The 15909-nt window shown below is 68.0% G+C and overlaps 3 protein-coding genes across 4 annotated transcripts; 2 read left to right on the top strand and 1 right to left on the bottom strand.

The window, feature by feature from the left end:
* Positions 1-297: 297 nt before the first annotated feature.
* BRICD5 (BRICHOS domain containing 5) lies at positions 298-3970 on the top strand. Its single transcript, XM_088537738.1, has 6 exons — positions 298-336; positions 1231-1578; positions 2494-2646; positions 2734-2841; positions 3267-3411; positions 3876-3970. Exons 1-6 carry the CDS (start codon positions 298-300, stop codon positions 3968-3970), a joined length of 888 nt encoding a protein of 295 aa, XP_088393864.1.
* Positions 3971-4715: 745 nt separating this feature from the next.
* MLST8 (MTOR associated protein MLST8) lies at positions 4716-8026 on the bottom strand. 2 transcript variants are annotated; one of them, XM_088537749.1, is made up of 8 exons: positions 7874-8026; positions 7703-7754; positions 7467-7629; positions 7122-7197; positions 5926-6078; positions 5719-5843; positions 5309-5472; positions 4716-4852 (listed from the first exon to the last, which is right to left on the bottom strand). In XM_088537749.1, the coding sequence occupies exons 1-8, from the start codon at positions 8000-8002 to the stop codon at positions 4734-4736; spliced, it is 981 nt and encodes a 326-aa protein (XP_088393875.1). In that variant the 5' UTR covers positions 8003-8026; the 3' UTR covers positions 4716-4733. The 2 variants fall into 2 exon arrangements, with proteins under 2 accessions (XP_088393875.1, XP_088393876.1); XM_088537750.1 differs by having other exon boundaries at positions 7703-7751.
* A 2606-nt stretch (positions 8027-10632) lies between these two features.
* LOC104580496 (hexosaminidase D-like) lies at positions 10633-14250 on the top strand. Its single transcript, XM_088537746.1, has 13 exons — positions 10633-10734; positions 10831-11041; positions 11143-11252; positions 11318-11405; positions 11514-11678; positions 11783-11960; positions 12040-12111; positions 12179-12383; positions 12944-13026; positions 13105-13183; positions 13270-13371; positions 13880-13969; positions 14031-14250. Exons 1-13 carry the CDS (start codon positions 10640-10642, stop codon positions 14248-14250), a joined length of 1698 nt encoding a protein of 565 aa, XP_088393872.1. The 5' UTR covers positions 10633-10639.
* The last annotated feature ends 1659 nt before the right edge of the window (positions 14251-15909 follow it).

The raw sequence follows: 15909 nt of genomic DNA, 5'->3' as shown, positions 1-15909 counted from the left end.
TCTTAGCGCCACGGATCCAGCGCCACCGCCAGCGTGTGCCAGCGGGAAGGAGGCACAAAGGCCGCGATTGTCCTGCCCGGATCCCCGCGCCTGGCGCGCAGGAAGGGAGCGCCTGCCGCGGTGACAGCGGCGCTGGGCAGCGGGCCCGGCCCGGCCGGCCCCTCTCGCAGGTGGCAGCTCTAGGGTTTCAGGGGCCCTGCCCGCCCGCCCGCTCTATTTAGGGTTCCCGCGCGCGCCGCGGCGGGGGATCATGCGCGGGCGCCGCGGGCAGCGCCGGGGCCCCGTCTGAGGCGGACGATGGAGGGGGGCGACGGCCGCGGCGCGATCGTCCCTCCCGTGAGCGCCCCGGGCCCCGCGCGCTTCCCTCGCCCCACGTTCGGGGCGGCCGAGCCCTTCTCCGCATCCTGCTGAGACTTTGTCCGTCGCCCCGGCAGGACCCGGCGGCGCCTCCAGCGAGCCCCGATCCGGCTCCCCCAAAGGCAGCCGAGCGCGCGGGACGGGTCCACGTAAGCACCGGCGCTCCGGGCCCCGCGGCACCGCGGGTAGAGCAGGCGGCGCGGGCAGAGATCCCCGGTTGTGTTTCCTCTTCGGATTTTGTTTCCCACCTGAAGGAATTTAACTGTGGAAAATCTGCCAAGTGCTGTAGCATTTTGGTTCTCTTGCATTTGAATTCATAAGATTTCGGCTGTGCAGTTTTAACATTTTAATACTCACTGATTCTGTGGTGGAATATATTTAGAATATAGAATAGAATATAGAAAAGTCCTGTAACTGAGAGGGGGGCTGCAGAGCCGGTGCAATGTTTGGCTGTAGCAAATCCAACCACTTGCAATTATTAGACGTCTCTCTACGCCTTAGAGGAGTGAGAAACAGACTATTTGGAGTGTGGGCTGTGCTGCTATCGTTATGGAAAGTGCCGCCTTTGCGTTGTTAAAGTGACTTTGTGCCAGTAAGCTGCTTGCACTGTTTCAGTACAGAATTAAAATGTTTCCTACATCAAGCCACTAGCAGCACCAACATGACGGCAAGCTTTTTCTTTTTAAAAAACTTCAAATAACAGCTTGCTTAGCATCGAGCAACAATTTTATCCAGAAAATAACAGTAAATACGTGGAAGGACAGGACTGGGGGTAGGATTGCCCCTCGCAGCACTGCTGCAAGTGCTGATGGCTGTTTGGGAATTCCTGCTATAAAACAAAATGAATGTGGTGAGAGCACCCCCCTGACGCAGGGCTCCCTGCGCAGCCCTTCGTCGGAGGCTGCGCCGATCCGGCGGGATCGCTCCCGCCTCGCGGCAGGGCTCTGGCTCCGCTTCCACGTCCCGACATCGGGTCCCGAGGATGCCCCAGCCGTGCCCGGGAGCGCGTTTCGCGGCGCGGGAGGACGACCAGCTGCAGAAGTGCCGATTTTAACTGCTGTTCTCTCCTTGTTCTGCCTTGGCTCCCAGGACAGGCGGCTCCCAGCACAATTCCAAACCCTGTCCAGGACGTTCTGGATCATCTTGTGCGTTGCCTTGTTTTTTGCAGTAGTTGGCATCAGCGTCGCGGGGATTCTCAGCTTCCCGCAGGGCTCTGCCCAGGTAAGGGGCCCGCGGTGTGCGCGCGGCGCGGGCAGATCCAGGGATCCCCAGGGGCTCTCCCGCCGCCGGGAACCCCGGCCCGGCCCCGAGCAGCCCCGTGCTCCTCGAGCCGCTCTTTGCTACGCGGCTGAGCAGCTCTGCAGCCGCTGCAGCGAGCGGGAGGCGCGCAGCGAGCGAGCAGCCGTGCAGCAGCACGCGCAGAGCCGGACGCAGCTCCGTCCGGAGCACCGCGATGCCGGGCGGCCTCTTCGCTCTGCTGGGCACGATGCTGGGGCTGCCCGGGCATGTCCTGCTCCGACGGCCGGATAAGCAGGAGGGGGCCAAGGAAGGCTCGGGATACAGAGGAGAATGCACAGGGTGCTGTGCTGGGCTAGGGAAGGCTTGGGATGCGGATAGGGATGCAGACAGTGCTGTGCCGGGCCGGGGAAGGCTCGGGATGCAGATCCGCAGGGTGCTGCACTGGACTGGGAAAGGCTCGGGATGCAGACAAGGCTGCACAGGGTGTTGTGCTGGGCTGGGAAATGCTCAGGATGTGGATGGGGACGTGCAGGGTGCTGTGCTGGCCCCATTCAGGATGGGGTGCAGATGCATGCAGTGCTGCACTGGGCCAGGGAAGGCTTGGGATGTGGATGGGAATGCACAGGGTGCTGTGCCGGGCCCGGGAACGCTCAGGATGGGAGGCAGGTGTGCATGGTGCTGTGCTGGGCCGGGGAAGGCTCGGGATGGGATGTGGATACGGATGCAGACGGTGCTGTGCCGGGCCAGGGAAGGCTCGGGATGGGATGCGGATACGGATGCAGACGGTGCTGTGCCGGGCCGGGGAAGGCTCGGGATGGGATGTGGATACGGATGCAGACGGTGCTGTGCCGGGCTGGGGAAGGCTCGGGATGGGATGCAGGTGCTTGCGGCGCTCAGCGGCGCTCGCAGGCCGTGCGACTGGCCTTGCAGGGCCAGCGAGGCGCCCCCCGGAACCAGTCGGCCTCGGTGGACCGCGCCAGGAGCACCGTGACCTTCTACGTCACCTCGCAGAGCAACCGCAGCGCCGTGGTGCTCTACGACGGCGAGAACGTGAGCGCGGCGGTGGCGGCGCGGACGGGGGAGCCCAGGGCAGCGCAGCGCGTCCGCGCGCGGCTCACGGCGCCGTCCGCCCCGCAGGGCCACGTGTGCTACAAGGCCGCGGGGCAGCGCGTTTGCTACCTGCGGGCCATGGACGCCCGGGACCGGCAGCACCTCCAGGCGTCCCTCAACGCCTCCGAGCACGGGGTGAGCGGCGGGAAGGGGAGGCCGGAGCCGTCGGGGCGGGTTTGCTCCTGCGGCGGGCAGGGCTGGTCACCGCGTGCGCGCGGCGCCTGGCTCTGCTCACACCGGATTTTCTGCTAAAAGCAGCAGAAATGGGGGCTGGGGGAGGGAGCGGCGCCCCGCGGCCTGGGAACCGCGGGCCCTTTCTGCACCCGTATCCTGTTACCGCGCGCGGTCCTGCCGGAGGGCAACAAAGGGGTTTTGTTGGCCGCTGCCGGGGCAGGACGGCGGAGCGGAGCGCGCCGCGGCGCCGAACAAAACCGCGGGACGGGGGGCGGCTCCTGTTCCAAGCACATTCCGGAGTTCCAAGCGCGTTCCAAGCTCGCAGCTCCTCGGGCAGGCCTGGGCGCTGGGGTGTTCGGCAGGAACCAAGGGGCCGTTTCCTGCAGGCCGCCGTGCTCCACAACCGCACCAAGCACGCGCGGGAGTTCCTGGCCGTGCAGGCGGGCACCGAGCTGGACCCCGCGGGCCTGGGGGCGGCCGTGCGCGCCCTGTGCCAGCAGAGCTCCATCCTCCCGGCCCGGCGCAGCCCAGGTGAGTGGCCGCAGCCTCCCTGCCCATTGGCCCCGCTCGGGCTCGGAGCAGCGGGAGCTGCAGCACAAAAATCACCTCGAGCCAAGGTGTGCGCTAGAGCGGGGACGGGTGACCTCTAGCTCAAAGCCAGCCCCTTGTGCAGTGGTGGCCGAGCCCATGGGGTTGGTATTTGCCACCCTTGGCCTCACCAAGAGCAGCCCGCGATGCTCTGCATTTGCTCTTTGCACCCTCGGCCTCACCAAGAGCAGCCCGCGATGCTCCGGGTTTGCTTTTTGCACCCTCATCCTCACCAAGAGCAGCCTGGGATGCTCCAGGCTCATTTGCAGCCTGTGGATCGCTCATCCTGCTGCCCCTAGCAATGGGAAAGTCGCTCCCTGAGGCTTTTGGTGCGTTTGGCTCTCCAGGGAGCTTCCTGCAGGGCTGCAAACGCTCCGTCTCACCACGTTTCTGTCCCCGCTCGGCAGGTCCGGGGAGGCAGCGGCTCATCTACCTTTGCATTGACATCTGCTTCCCAAGCAACATCTGCGTCTCCATCTGCTTCTATTACCTCCCCGAGTAATCCCGCAGCCGCGGGCGTCCCCGCGTCGCTCCGCGCGCTCCAACCGGGCTCCCAAAAAGCCCCGCTCCAACGAGGAAGGTAACGTCTACGCCACCCCCTAGGCCCTTCCCGCTCGTTTCATAGGGATTTAGGAAAGCAGCAGGACTCTGCTCAGCTCGTGGGGCCGCACTTTATTCGCAGCCGTGCCAGGGCGGCGGGTGCGTAGGTAGCAGTAGCTGTAGGCGCATCGGGGCAGCTGGTGCCATCCGGCACCGCGAGGTCGGCCAGGGCTGCTGATCCAAGCAGTGCCGTTCCCGGAGCAAGTCCGACCCACACCCCGAATAAAGGGATTGCAAGCCAAGAACCCTGCTGCCCTTGCTCTTGCTTTGTTCGACCCCCGCGCCACGCAGAAAGGCTGATGTTTCTCAGCATGGGGTATAAGAACAGCGTGGAGCTGTCCCCAGTGATCCCCACCGCGGGCTCGTGCCCCTCAGGCCCTTCCCTTTGGTCCACGTGGTGTCCCTTGGAGGTCCAACGCCTCCCGGCTGCAATGGGCTCGGAGCAAAGAGCTCGGAGCGAAGAACTCGGAGCAAAGAGCTTGGAGCTGGTCTTGCTCGAGGCAGAGGCTGCCCCTGCCAGGGACCGAGCTGTCCCCATGAGCAGGAGGGGACCAAGCCGTCCCCATGAGCAGGAGGGGATATCACAGCGTTCGGCTCGGGGGCTCCGGGTTGCCTGTTGGCGCTGGCCGGGCCCCGAGCAGGGGCCGTCGCTCCGCACGCGGCCGTTATCCCAGCACGCTGTCGTTGAACGCCAGGCAGACAACCGCCTTCTGGTGGCCGCTGTATTCCCGCTTGATCTCTCCCGTCTCCACACACCACAGCCTGGCCAGGTTATCCGAGGAAGCTGGAGAACACAGAGAAAAGAGGAGCAGAACAGATACGTTATGACACCTCTCTTTCAACCCCTCTTAATTGCAAGCAAGGCTGTCCTCTTGCTTCACTCCACACCGTTATTACAGCTGCTGATGACAGACAAGGACCCACATGCAGCAAGGAGCTGCGGTTTTAGGTGGTCTGGAGAAAACTGAGTGTGGGGGTAGCACTGTCACATTGCAAACAGCATTGCTACCAGGTGAAATCAACAGTGCATGGGAGGATCAGCTCAACAAATTAAACAGGAGGCAAGAGATGCCCTGTTATGGCACGAGCAAAACGTTTCAGGGCGTGCGAGGCCGGGCACTGCAACGCAGGGGGTTTCTCCCCTGTGTGGAGGTGCTAGAGGCTGCCGAGGAAGCATCGGGTCCCAGCAGCAACCGCACAAACCCTGCGCTAACACAGGGCCCCCGTGCGCGGTCCCTACCCGTGACGATGTACTGCGAGTCCCCGGAGAAGGCGCAGTCCCACATCCAGCCTCGGGACGTCTCCCCGGGGTTGTTGCTCTTGATGCTCAGCTCTGTCATCAGGGAGAAGTTTGAGGTCCTCCAGATCTTGCAGGTCTGATCCGCAGAACATGTAGCCAAGAGCCTGCAAGGGGGAGATGCGCACGAGCAGCCTCGTTATTCATTCTCATGCCTGGAAGGCTCCCGTTAACGCGGGCCTGGAGCAGTGATGAACTGCAGACCTGCGCTCTTCATAATCACATTCCTTTGCCCTGTTACCATCTGCCTTATGCAATCAAGCCAGGCAGACATGGTGAGGGAGTGGGCAGACCCATCCCCATTCAGGGCCACGAAACCTGCCGGGGATGCAGGGATCCCCCCGGGCGCTCACGTGGAGTCGGGGCTGAACTTGCACTGCAGCGCGTAGCGGTTGTGCGCCGGGATCTTGGTCTTGGGGATGAGCTGGGTCACCTCCTCGCCGATGCCGCCCGTCAGGTTCCAGACGTAGCAGTTCCCCTGCGCGGAGAGCGGAGCGGCCGCGCTCACGGGGACGCCGCGGGCTGGCACGGCCATCCCCGCCGGGGCCACCCGCGCTCACCGAGCTGTTGACGGCCGCCATGTAACTGGCATCAGGGTCGATGTGAACCGAATTCACGGAGACTTCAGGCTCTGGAATCAGCTGCTCGTTGTGGTCGGTTTTGAGGTCCCAGATGTGGATGGCGCCGCTCTGGTCGCCCACAATGAGCTCGGCCTGCGGGGAGCGCGTGGCAGCCTCGTCTCCTGCAGCTGCGGGCGCACGGGGCACCGCTGCAGCCTGTGCAGGAGCTGCGGGCATGCGGGGCACCGCTGCAGCACACGCAGGAGCTGCGGGCACGCGGGGCACCGCTCTGGCTGCCCCCGTGCTCGAGAACAGCCTCGTGCACTGCACAGACCCCACTCGTCCTCACAGAAACACCCACTAATCTCAGCAACCCCAGCAGCTGCCACCGAGCTCAGCCCCGCGCTGCAGTTACGGCTCCAAACACGGTCTGCAGCTGCCAAGCAGTTTTCAACACCCCGGAGCAGTGGGCATTGAGAGGCAAGTTGGCCTCCCAACCGGAGCGCTCGGAGCGCGCAGCCAGCCGGGAAGCGCAGGCCGGAGCGGCCCAGGCAGCCCGGGCAGCGGCTCTGGCTGCAGCCCCGTCCCGCTGCACAGGACAGCGCTGCAGAGCTGCGGGTAACTGCAGCCGTGAGCAAGAGCTGGTTTCCCGGCGTCCCCGGGTGGCTACGCTGCGCCAGTCCCCCACGCTGCTCTGCAACCACGTGTCAGCAGAGCTGCTGAACGGGTCACGGTCCACCCGGCCTCGCTAACCCCCAACAACGTGAAGCAGCGCTGCTCCGCAGTGCGAGCGCAGACACGGCGACGCGCTCTGCGCAGACACGGCCTCCGCTGTGCTGGGTAACGTTGCTCTACCCCCTGCAACGTTTCTGCTGCTGCTCAGCACACGCCACTAGTGAGGATGTCGCACCCGCGTTCAGCAGCAAAGCTCTGCCTGATCCTCGCTGCTCCTCACAGCAGCGGCTCTGCGGGAGCCACTGGAAATAGGGCCCACAGGGGATGAGCACGCGGGGCGAAGCGGCCCCAGAGCGTGTCCCTATGGCTGCCGGGGCAGCGCGGGGCTGCACAGCGGGACATGGGAGCAGCCGGGCACAAGGTGGCAGCGCTGGACAAGGTGGCAGCGCTGGACAAGGTGGCACTGCCGGACAAGCCGGCGGCACTGGGCTCTGCAGCAGCCTCGGCCAGCTGCACCTCACCTGGTTGGGGTGCAGGCAGACGCAGTTGATGGGCGCGTTCACTTGGAAAATCCGCTGGCACTGGAGGTTACGGGACCTGCGGTGTGGAAATGACGGAATCAGCGGTCAGGACCTGCAAGCAACGTCCCCCAGGAGCCTCAGAGAGGTGACAGGGACCCCAACTGGCATAGATGACACCACCCCTCCTAACAGTGCCCTGCAAGGCGCAACCACGAGTGACACAGCGGGGTTTGCACCTCGTGCCACCAACGCGGCTCCCCGCAGCCTACAGCAAAGGGAGCCGCGTGCTCCTGGGAAGGGAGGATCCCGCGGGACGCGGGAGCAGGATGCGGGCGGCAGCCGCACCTGAGGTCCCAGATGCGGGCCATGCAGTCCTCGCCGCCCGTGTACATCCAGCGGCCGTCCTCGTGGAAGCCCACCGAGGTGATGTTCTTGCTCACGCCGTCGTAGTTGATGACGGGGTTGGGGTTGTTGGAGTTGAGGTCGTACATGCGGATGTGCTGGTAGCCTGCGGCGGGCAGCGCGGCGTGAGCGGCGGCGCGCGCGGGGACCCCGCCGGGGCGCCCGGCCCGCGCGCTCACCCGCCGCCGCGATCATGCTGCGGTCCGGCGTGATCTCCAGCGCGTTCACCTGCTGCCGCGCCGTCAAGGAAGGAAAGCGGATGTTTTTCCTGGGAAAAGCAGCGGGGTTTCCCGGGAAGCCCGGCCGCGCCGCAACGCCGCCGCGCTCCGCGCCGCGCACGGGAAGGATACGGAGTCCTGGTGCTGCACGGTGCGGGTGCAGATGCCGCTGTGCGCCTGCCAGAAGCGCACGGTGTGGTCGTAGCCGGCGGTGGCCAGGATCACGGGGTCGCTGCCCACGGTGCCCTGCGCCGCGTTCATGGTCCTGCGGGGCGCGGGGTCAGCGGGACGAGCCGGAGCAGCGCGAGCGCCCGGCCGGCCCGTGCGACACTCGCTGCTGCCCTGCGTGCGCCCACGTCCCACCCGTGCACACGTGCGTGGAGATGTGCAAACCCGCATCCCACGCTTGCAGGGCTGAGTGCACCGACGTCCCACCCTTGCACACACGCGTGTGGGGATGTGCAAAGCTGCGCCCCACATATGCAGAGCTGTGCGCGCCATGTCTCACCCGTGCACACGCGCGTGGGGATGTGCAAACACGCGTCCCACGCGTGCACTCACGTCCCACCCGTGCACACGCGCGTGGAGCTGCGCGGGGTCAGCGGGACGAGCGGGAGCAGCAAACCTGCATCCCACACGTGCAGAGCTGTGTGCACGGTCCCACCCGTGCACACGCACGTGGGGATGTGCAAACCCGCATCCCACGCATGCACAGCTGCGTGCATGATGTGCAAACCTGCCTCCCATGTGTGCAGAGCTGTGCGCGCCATGTCCCACCCGTGCACACGTGCGTGGAGATGTGCAAATCTGCGTCCCACATATGCAGAGCTGCGTGCACCCACGTCCCACCCGTGCACACGTGTGTGGGGATGTGCAAACCCGCGTCCCACGCGTGCAGAGCTGTGCGTGCCATGTCCCACCTGTGCACACGCGCGTGGGGATGTGCAAACCCGCGTCCCACGCTTGCAGAGCTGCGTGCACCCGCGTCCCACCCGCGCACACGCGCGTGGAGCTGCGTGAGCCGCCCCGTCCCACGCGCGCAGCCCCCGTCCCGGCGCCCCGCGCCCCGGTGCCCCCTCGCGCCCCGCTCCCCCCCCCTCCCCGCGTGGCCGCGGTCGCGCGTGGCCCCCCCCCCCCCCGCGGTGTCGCGGTACCCGCAGCAACAGCCGCCGGGGCCGGGAAGGGCTCGCTCTGCGCATGCGCGGGCAGCTCCCCGGCAGCGGCGCCTTGGCGCAGGGCGCATGCGCACTGCTCCGGCCGGCCACGGGCGATACTAAGTGCGCGGTGGGGGGTGGGAACAGGCCGAGACCATCGCGCGCGTGGGGGGGGGGGAAGCGAGCCCCGCGCGCCGGCGCCGCCAGGGGGCAGCGCGACGCAGGGCCGGGCCCCGCGGGGGGGGACACGCGTGGGGACCAGCGGGAGGGGCGACACGCGCGGGGGACACGCGCCCCGCCGGGACGGCGGCACCCGCCGCGCTTCGTCTGGCTGCCGGTGCCGGTGCCGGTGCCGCGGCTCCCCCGCGGGGGCCCTTTAAGAGCGGCGGGGGCGGCCGCTCGTGTCCGCGTCCGCGCGGGTTCCGCGCGATGCTCGCGCTGTCCCCGCGGCTGCCGGTAAGGCCGGGCCGCGCGCGGGGCGCCCCGAGGTGCGGGGGGACCGGGATGCCCCGGGGGGCCGCAGGGTGCACGGGGGATGCAGGGATGCGCCAGGGATGCGCGGGGAGCCCGGGGGGTGTCGGTGCATGGAGCACCCCAGGGACAACCGGGGCTACGTGGGGTCCCCATTCACTGGAAGAGTCTGGGAATGGCCTGTGGACACGGTGCGGGTGGTGCCTTTGCCCCTGTCCCGCACGGGAAGGCCATGGGATCCGGGGCTCCGTGCGGCAACCGGGCAGGGGTGGCTGGTAGCCAGAGACACCTGCACCTCGAGCCCAGGCCACGGGGCCGCTGTGGTCCCGCGCCCGCCCTCTCCGCAGGCTCCGGAGCAGCTCCGCGCTGAGCTGGAGCAGGTAAGCGGGGATGCGGCAGGGACGAGGCGGGAATGCAGCAGGGATGCAGTATGGATGAGGCATCAGCCAGCAGGGGTGCAGAGGGGATGCAGCGGGGATGAGGCGCCAAATCAGCAGGGATGCAGCAGGGATGGAGCTGGGAATGCAGCGGGGATGAGGCACTGGAGCAGCAGGGATGCAGTGTAGACGAAGTGCCAGATCAGCGGGGATGCAGCGGGGACAAGGCGCTGGAGCAGCCAGGGATGCAGTGGGGACGAAGTACTGGAGCAGCCAGGGATGCAGCAGGGATGTGGTGGCTCCCTCGGTGTCCCCAGCCGCCGTGCGCTGCTAAGCGCCGCTCCCGGGGGCACCGGGCGCGATGAGCTCCACCGGGACGCGCCGGGACGGAGCAGGTGCCGCAGGGAAGCACCGCGCGGCTCCCGCGTCCTCTCCGGAGCGGGCTCGGGATGCAGCTCCCCGTGGCCGCTGGCGCTCGGGGGCCTTGGCGCTCGCTGGAGCCCCGTGTTCGCAGCCAGGGCGCGGGATTAGCGCCAGGGGCACGCGGGGCCCTGCGTCCCGGCGCGGCGGCTCCCTAACAGCAAAACCCTCGGGGTGGATAAGAGGCTTGTGCGCCGGCAGGGACCAAAATCTGCTTTTCGGCTCCCAAATCCGGCGCGCGGTGTTTAACTCTCGGCACCGCCGGGTCTCACCGCAGCCGCTGTGGCTGTTGTGCTGCTGGGGCAGGAGCCAGCCCAGCCGCACGGGGCCTGCCGCGTCCCGGTGCCGGCATCCCCACGTGCTGCATCCACGAGTGCTCTCCTGTGCAATTGTTGTTTTCCAGCAGCTGAAGTAACCCGTGCACGGGGCCACGGCCCGCGTGGGTCGGTGCCGCCGCAGCAGTTCCCCCCGTGGCCATGGGCTTCCAGCGGAGCCACAAGTTGAACCTGCTGCGCCTCGCTGTGCTCCTCATCGTCACCTTGGCCGGGATCAAATTCCTGCTCCGGGACAGGTGAGTGGCGCCGGCGCCTCCAGGAGCTCTGGAGGGTTTTCCCAGGCTCCAGCTGTCCAGGACCTCAGCACCTCCGTCCTGCTCCGCTCCACGCAGCTTCCCGCTGCGGTCACCCAAGCCCGGCATCCAGGACAACTTCTGGGGGCCGGCGGAGGCTGCGGAGCCCCGGAGCGGGGCTGTGGACACGGTGGCAGCCGAGGAGCCGGACGGGAGGCAGCAGCTCCCGCAGGATGAGGGCGGCCCCCAGCTGCGCCTCGTGCACCTGGACCTCAAGGGCGCTGCGCCCCGGGTGTCCTACCTGGAGCAGGTGACGGTGGTGGCAGCGGGGCGCTCTGGGCACTCGCGGCATCCCGCTGCATCCTGCAGCATCCCGCGTGCCGCAGTCTGAGCCGGCCCTGCTGCCCGCAGCTCTTCCCGCTGCTCTCCCAGCTGGGCGCCAGCGGCATCCTGGTGGAGTACGAGGACATGTTCCCGTTCCAGGGGGAGCTGGAGACGCTCCGGTCCCCGTACGCCTACAGGTGAGCGGGGTGGCCCCGCGACCCCGATGGCACTGCCAGGCGCTGAGGCTGCGTCGCCTCCGCAGCGAGGAGGACGTGGAGCGGATCCAGCAGCTGGCCGAGCTCAACCAGCTGGAGGTGGTGCCGCTGGTGCAGACCTTCGGGCATGCGGAGGTAGGTGGGAGCGGGGACACGGCGGGAGCGGGGACGCGGCAGGAACGGGGACACAGCGGGAGCGGGGACACGGCGGGATGATCCCTTCCTGGTGCCTCCCTGGCGCAGTTCATCCTCAAGCACGAGAAGTACCAGCACCTGCGGGAGGTCGAGCGCTTCCCCAACAGCTTCAACCCGCACGCGCCGGGCACGCTGCCGCTGCTCCGGAGCCTCCTGGCGCAGGTGATAGAGAAGCACGGCCGCTCCAGCTGGATCCACATCGGCGCTGACGAGGTGTGCGGGACCCGGCTGGGTGCCACGGGGCGTGGGGGGCAGCTGGATTGGTCCTGGGGGCTGGTGGCCACCTTGTTGCATCCCCATCCACCCGCCAAATGCAGGTGTTCCACCTCGGCGAGGGCGCGGACTCGCGGGCCTGGATGAGCCGCACCAAGGGCGACGTGGGCACCATGTACCTGCGGCACGTCAAGGAGGTGGCGAGCGCGGTGGCGGCGCCGGGGCGGCGGGCGCTCATGTGGGACGACATGCTGCGCAGGCTGAGCGCGGGCGCGCTGCGGGGTGAGCGGGGCCGGGGGCCGCGGGCGCCGGGGCCGCGCGTGGCCGCGTCCTCAGCGCCGGCCCGCGCGCCGCCCCGCAGAGTCGGGCATCGCCGAGCTCGTGTCGCCCGTGGTGTGGTTCTACGCGCCGGACTTTGACGCCGGGCACATCGGTAAGGCGGCACGCGGAGGGGCCCCGCGTGCGCGCGCCGCGCCGGCCCCGCTCACCGCCCGCCGCAGGGCCCTTCCTCGCCAAGTACGCGGAGAGCGGCTTCGGCTCCGTCTGGTTCGCCAGCGCCTTCAAGGGCACCACGGGCCCCGCGCAGGCCTGGCCGCCGCTCGGCCACCACCTGCAGAACCAGCTGAGCTGGCTCAAGGTGGTGGAGGCCATGCCGCGCTTCGCCCCGCTGCGCCTGCAGGGCATCGTCCTCACCGGCTGGCAGAGGTGAGGGCCGGCACCGCGTCCCCGGTATGCGCAGGGCACGGGGCCTGCAGACCCCCAGGGACGGGCACAGTGACCTTGTCACCTGCGGTGCGTGGGGCTGGCAGAGAGGTGGTGGCCCTTGTGACATCCCCACTGCCCATGGAGCATGGGGTTCCTGGAGAGCCACTGGCATGACATCCCTGCCACCCACGGTGCATGGGGTTGCAGAGAGCTGGTGGCCCTCGTGTGTGTCCCACACGTGGCTGGTGGCCCTCGTGATGTCCCTGCCACCAGCGGTGCATGGGGCTTGCAAGAGCCGAGGTCGTCACGGTGTCACGGCCCCTCCTTGGTGCATGATGTTCCTGGAGAGCCCCCCACACAGCGTCCCCACCACTGTCAGTGCCCAGGCGTCCCGGGGTGCCCCTGGCCAGTGCCCTTGGTGTGTGACATGGCGGGATCGCCGCCGTGATGGTGTTCCTGGGCGAACGGGGCTCGCCGGGAGCCGCGGGTCCGGCCGGGAGCGCCGCCGCAGTGCGGCCCGTGCCGGCCCGGAGGTGACGGCGCCGCGATCCCCTCCACAGGTACGACCACTACGCGGTGCTCTGCGAGCTGCTGCCCGTGGGCATCCCCTCGCTGGCCCTGTGCCTGCAGACCTTGGCCAACGGTGAGCGCCGCCGCGGGTGCCACCGGCTCCGTCCCGGGCCTGTGGTCCTCCTGCTCACCCCGGCGCCCTGCCTTGCAGGGGGCTTCACTGAAGCCACCAAGAGGAAGGTCCTGGACGTGCTGGGTTTCCACAGCATCCAGCTGGAGCAGAGCACCTGGTGTGTGCCCGGCGTGCCCAACCGGGGCCGCGCGCGCCCCATGGGGATGGCGGCGACCCCCCGGCTCCCCCTGGCCTCTCCCCTAGCGAGGGAAACGGAGCTTTCCCCGGCGCCCAGATCTACCGCCTGGTCGAGCAGGTGAACGGCCACCTGAAGGAGAGCGTGGCCAAGGTCCTGGAGGAGGAGAGGTAACGGCACGGCCGGAGCGCGGGACGCGGCCATCCCTGCCAGCCGTGGGAACCAGCAGCACGGGCTGCGCCCCTCCAGCCCCACGTCACCTGTGCCCAAATCTCCATGTCCCCCTTGGCACCCACTGCCCGTGGGTGCATCCCCTGGGGTGCACAATGCATACGTGTCCCTGACCCCAGTGCAAGTGGGTGCATCCCCTTGGGTGCACAGCGCCTGTGCCAGACCCCGTGTTGAGCGTGTGCTCCAGAGTCCCCGTGTGCTCCAGAGTCCCCGTGGAGGACAGGGCTGTGACAGCCCAGCACCGGGCCGGGGTTCTGGCGCGAGTCCCATCCCTGCTCCCACCACGTCGCGCAGGGGCAATGCAGCGAGGTCGCATCTTCCATGGGGGGCCCTCGGTCCATGTTCGGAGAAGGGGGGCTCCCTGTGCACCCCCCTCAACCACCTGCCTGTGCCGGGGCTGAGTCCCTATGCAGCCCCCATGGGTGCTGAGCCCCCACGTCCCCCCAGCGCCGTCAAGGGCTGGTTCAGCCCCTACCACCGCAAGCGCCGCTTCGGCAACCCGCGCAACCTGGAGAGTTTCGGCAGCCGCCTGCTCAAGTAGGTGTGGGCCCGGGGGCACCGGGGCGGCGCGGGCCGCGCTCAGCCCCGCTGCCCGCAGGCTGCACGAGGACTGGCAGAGCGTGGAGCGCGGCCTGCGCGCCCAGCTCGCCGCCGTCTACTTCCCCGACACGGTGGACGAGTGGCTGGAGGAGAACGTGAGCCCCTACCTGGAGCCGCTGCGCGAGCTGCTCCGCGACTACCGCGCGGTCCTGCGCCTCAACGGCCGCCCCAAGGTGCCCGTGGGGCCTGGGCCCCCCCAGGCTCCTGCAGCGCCCTGAGCCTGGACGGACCCTCTGGACCCACTGCCCTGCGTCCTCGCCTCGCATCCCAGCACCCTGTGCACTCCCAGCGGGTGCCAGAGGCTCCAGGTGGCAAAGGCAGCGCTGTCCTGGCATGGGGGTGGGCCCGTGCCCCCCTTCTGGATGCTCCCCAATAAAGTATTTTTGTAGACATGGTGGCTGGTGCAGCGGCGGCCGCGCAGCCCAGCTGCCCCCCGTGCACACTCCAAGGGACAGGGCAAGGAGGGGGTTTGCAGAGGTGCCAGGTCCTGCCGGGCGCCGGGTTTGCTCCTTGCCAGCCTGCAGCCCATGGGACGGTTGCACTTCTCGGTGCATGTTTTCCTGCTCCTTGCAGCCCCCTGGAGCCAGCCGAGCCCTGAGGGAGCCACAGCGGGGCCGGCAGGGCTGGGGCTGCTCCGTGCCCAGACCCCCTGCCCTGCGCCGCCAGGCTGCGGGATTAGAGGGCAGATTAGACGGCGCTTCCTGCCAGCAACCCAAATATCCTGGATTGGAAAGTGGGGGTGGGGGCGAGGATGCCGCTGTGCCTGGGGGGAGCCCTGAGTTGGGGCGGCTGGGCCAGGCAGGGAGGGTGAAGCTGCAGCCTGGGGATGGGCAGAGAGCTGGGGAGCTGGGGCGGGCAGGGGGCATCGTGGGGTTCAGGTTCATGTTTGTGTGGAGGCAGCTTTGTCCCCCCCATCCTTCCTCTGCCCCCTAACTGAGTAGGGGCTGCAGCTGCTCTGCCCGGGTCACTGCAAACCCCAGTGCATCACGGCTGCACCAGCCCTGCCGGTCATTGCAAGTCCCGATGCATTGCAGCCACACTGACCCTCCAGTCGCTGCAAGCCCCAGTGCATCGCACCCACGCCGATCCCCCAGTCACCACAAGCCCTGATGTGTTGCAGCTTTGCTGACCCCCAAGTCACTGCAACCCCAATGCATTGCAGCCACACCAACCTGCCCGGTCGCTGCAAGCCCTGATGCAGCGCAGCTGCGCTGCTCTGGCGCATTACAACCCCAGGTGGGCTGCAGCTGGGCTGCCCCCATGCAGCGTGACCCTGCAAGGGGCCGCGGTCACACTGAGCACTGCTCCTCACCCCTTTCCAAGGCCGCTGGGGCACTCGCCCTTCGGAGCGTGGAGCAGGACCCGCAGCAGCCTGGTCGGGAGAGCAGGGCTTTGGGTGCTGCCTTTGCAGGTGATGGATTTACTCACTGTTTGCTGGACACCCTGGGCACATCAACACCTTGTGCCAGCTGGTCCCTCAGCACCTTGTCACCCTCAGCATGGCCAGGCGCATTCTGTGCTCACAGGGTCTCCGTCATTTACACCATAACAAGACACAGGGTGGGGAACGTCCCTGGCTGTTGGGTCAGCAAGAGTAGAATTTGAGGCCATATTAAGTGCTTTATTTAAGGAAATGGGAGAACAGCTCCAGCCTGGCTGCGCTCTGGGCCACCCAGGGTGCCCAGGCAGGGGGAACAGGGCCCACGAGGACCCCCCACCCCATGGGACCTGCAACCTGGGGAAAGCGGGGAGCTGCGGAGGGGAGGCAGCGGGGAACCCCCCTCCCCTCGGGGAGCAACGGGTGATGGTGACACCTCGGGGGCAGGGGGGGGGTCCCCAGCGCTGCCAGCTCCCTGCACCGGGCAGGGCCGGGGGGG

The sequence above is a fragment of the Tinamus guttatus genome, unplaced genomic scaffold, assembly GCF_059628265.1.
Source record: "Tinamus guttatus ecotype Peru unplaced genomic scaffold, ASM5962826v1 Tinamus_guttatus_pri_ptg000861l, whole genome shotgun sequence".
Lineage (NCBI taxonomy): Eukaryota > Metazoa > Chordata > Aves > Tinamiformes > Tinamidae > Tinamus > Tinamus guttatus.
The sequence above is the reverse complement of the archived record's forward strand: the minus strand, read 5'-3'. Positions and strand labels throughout refer to the sequence as shown.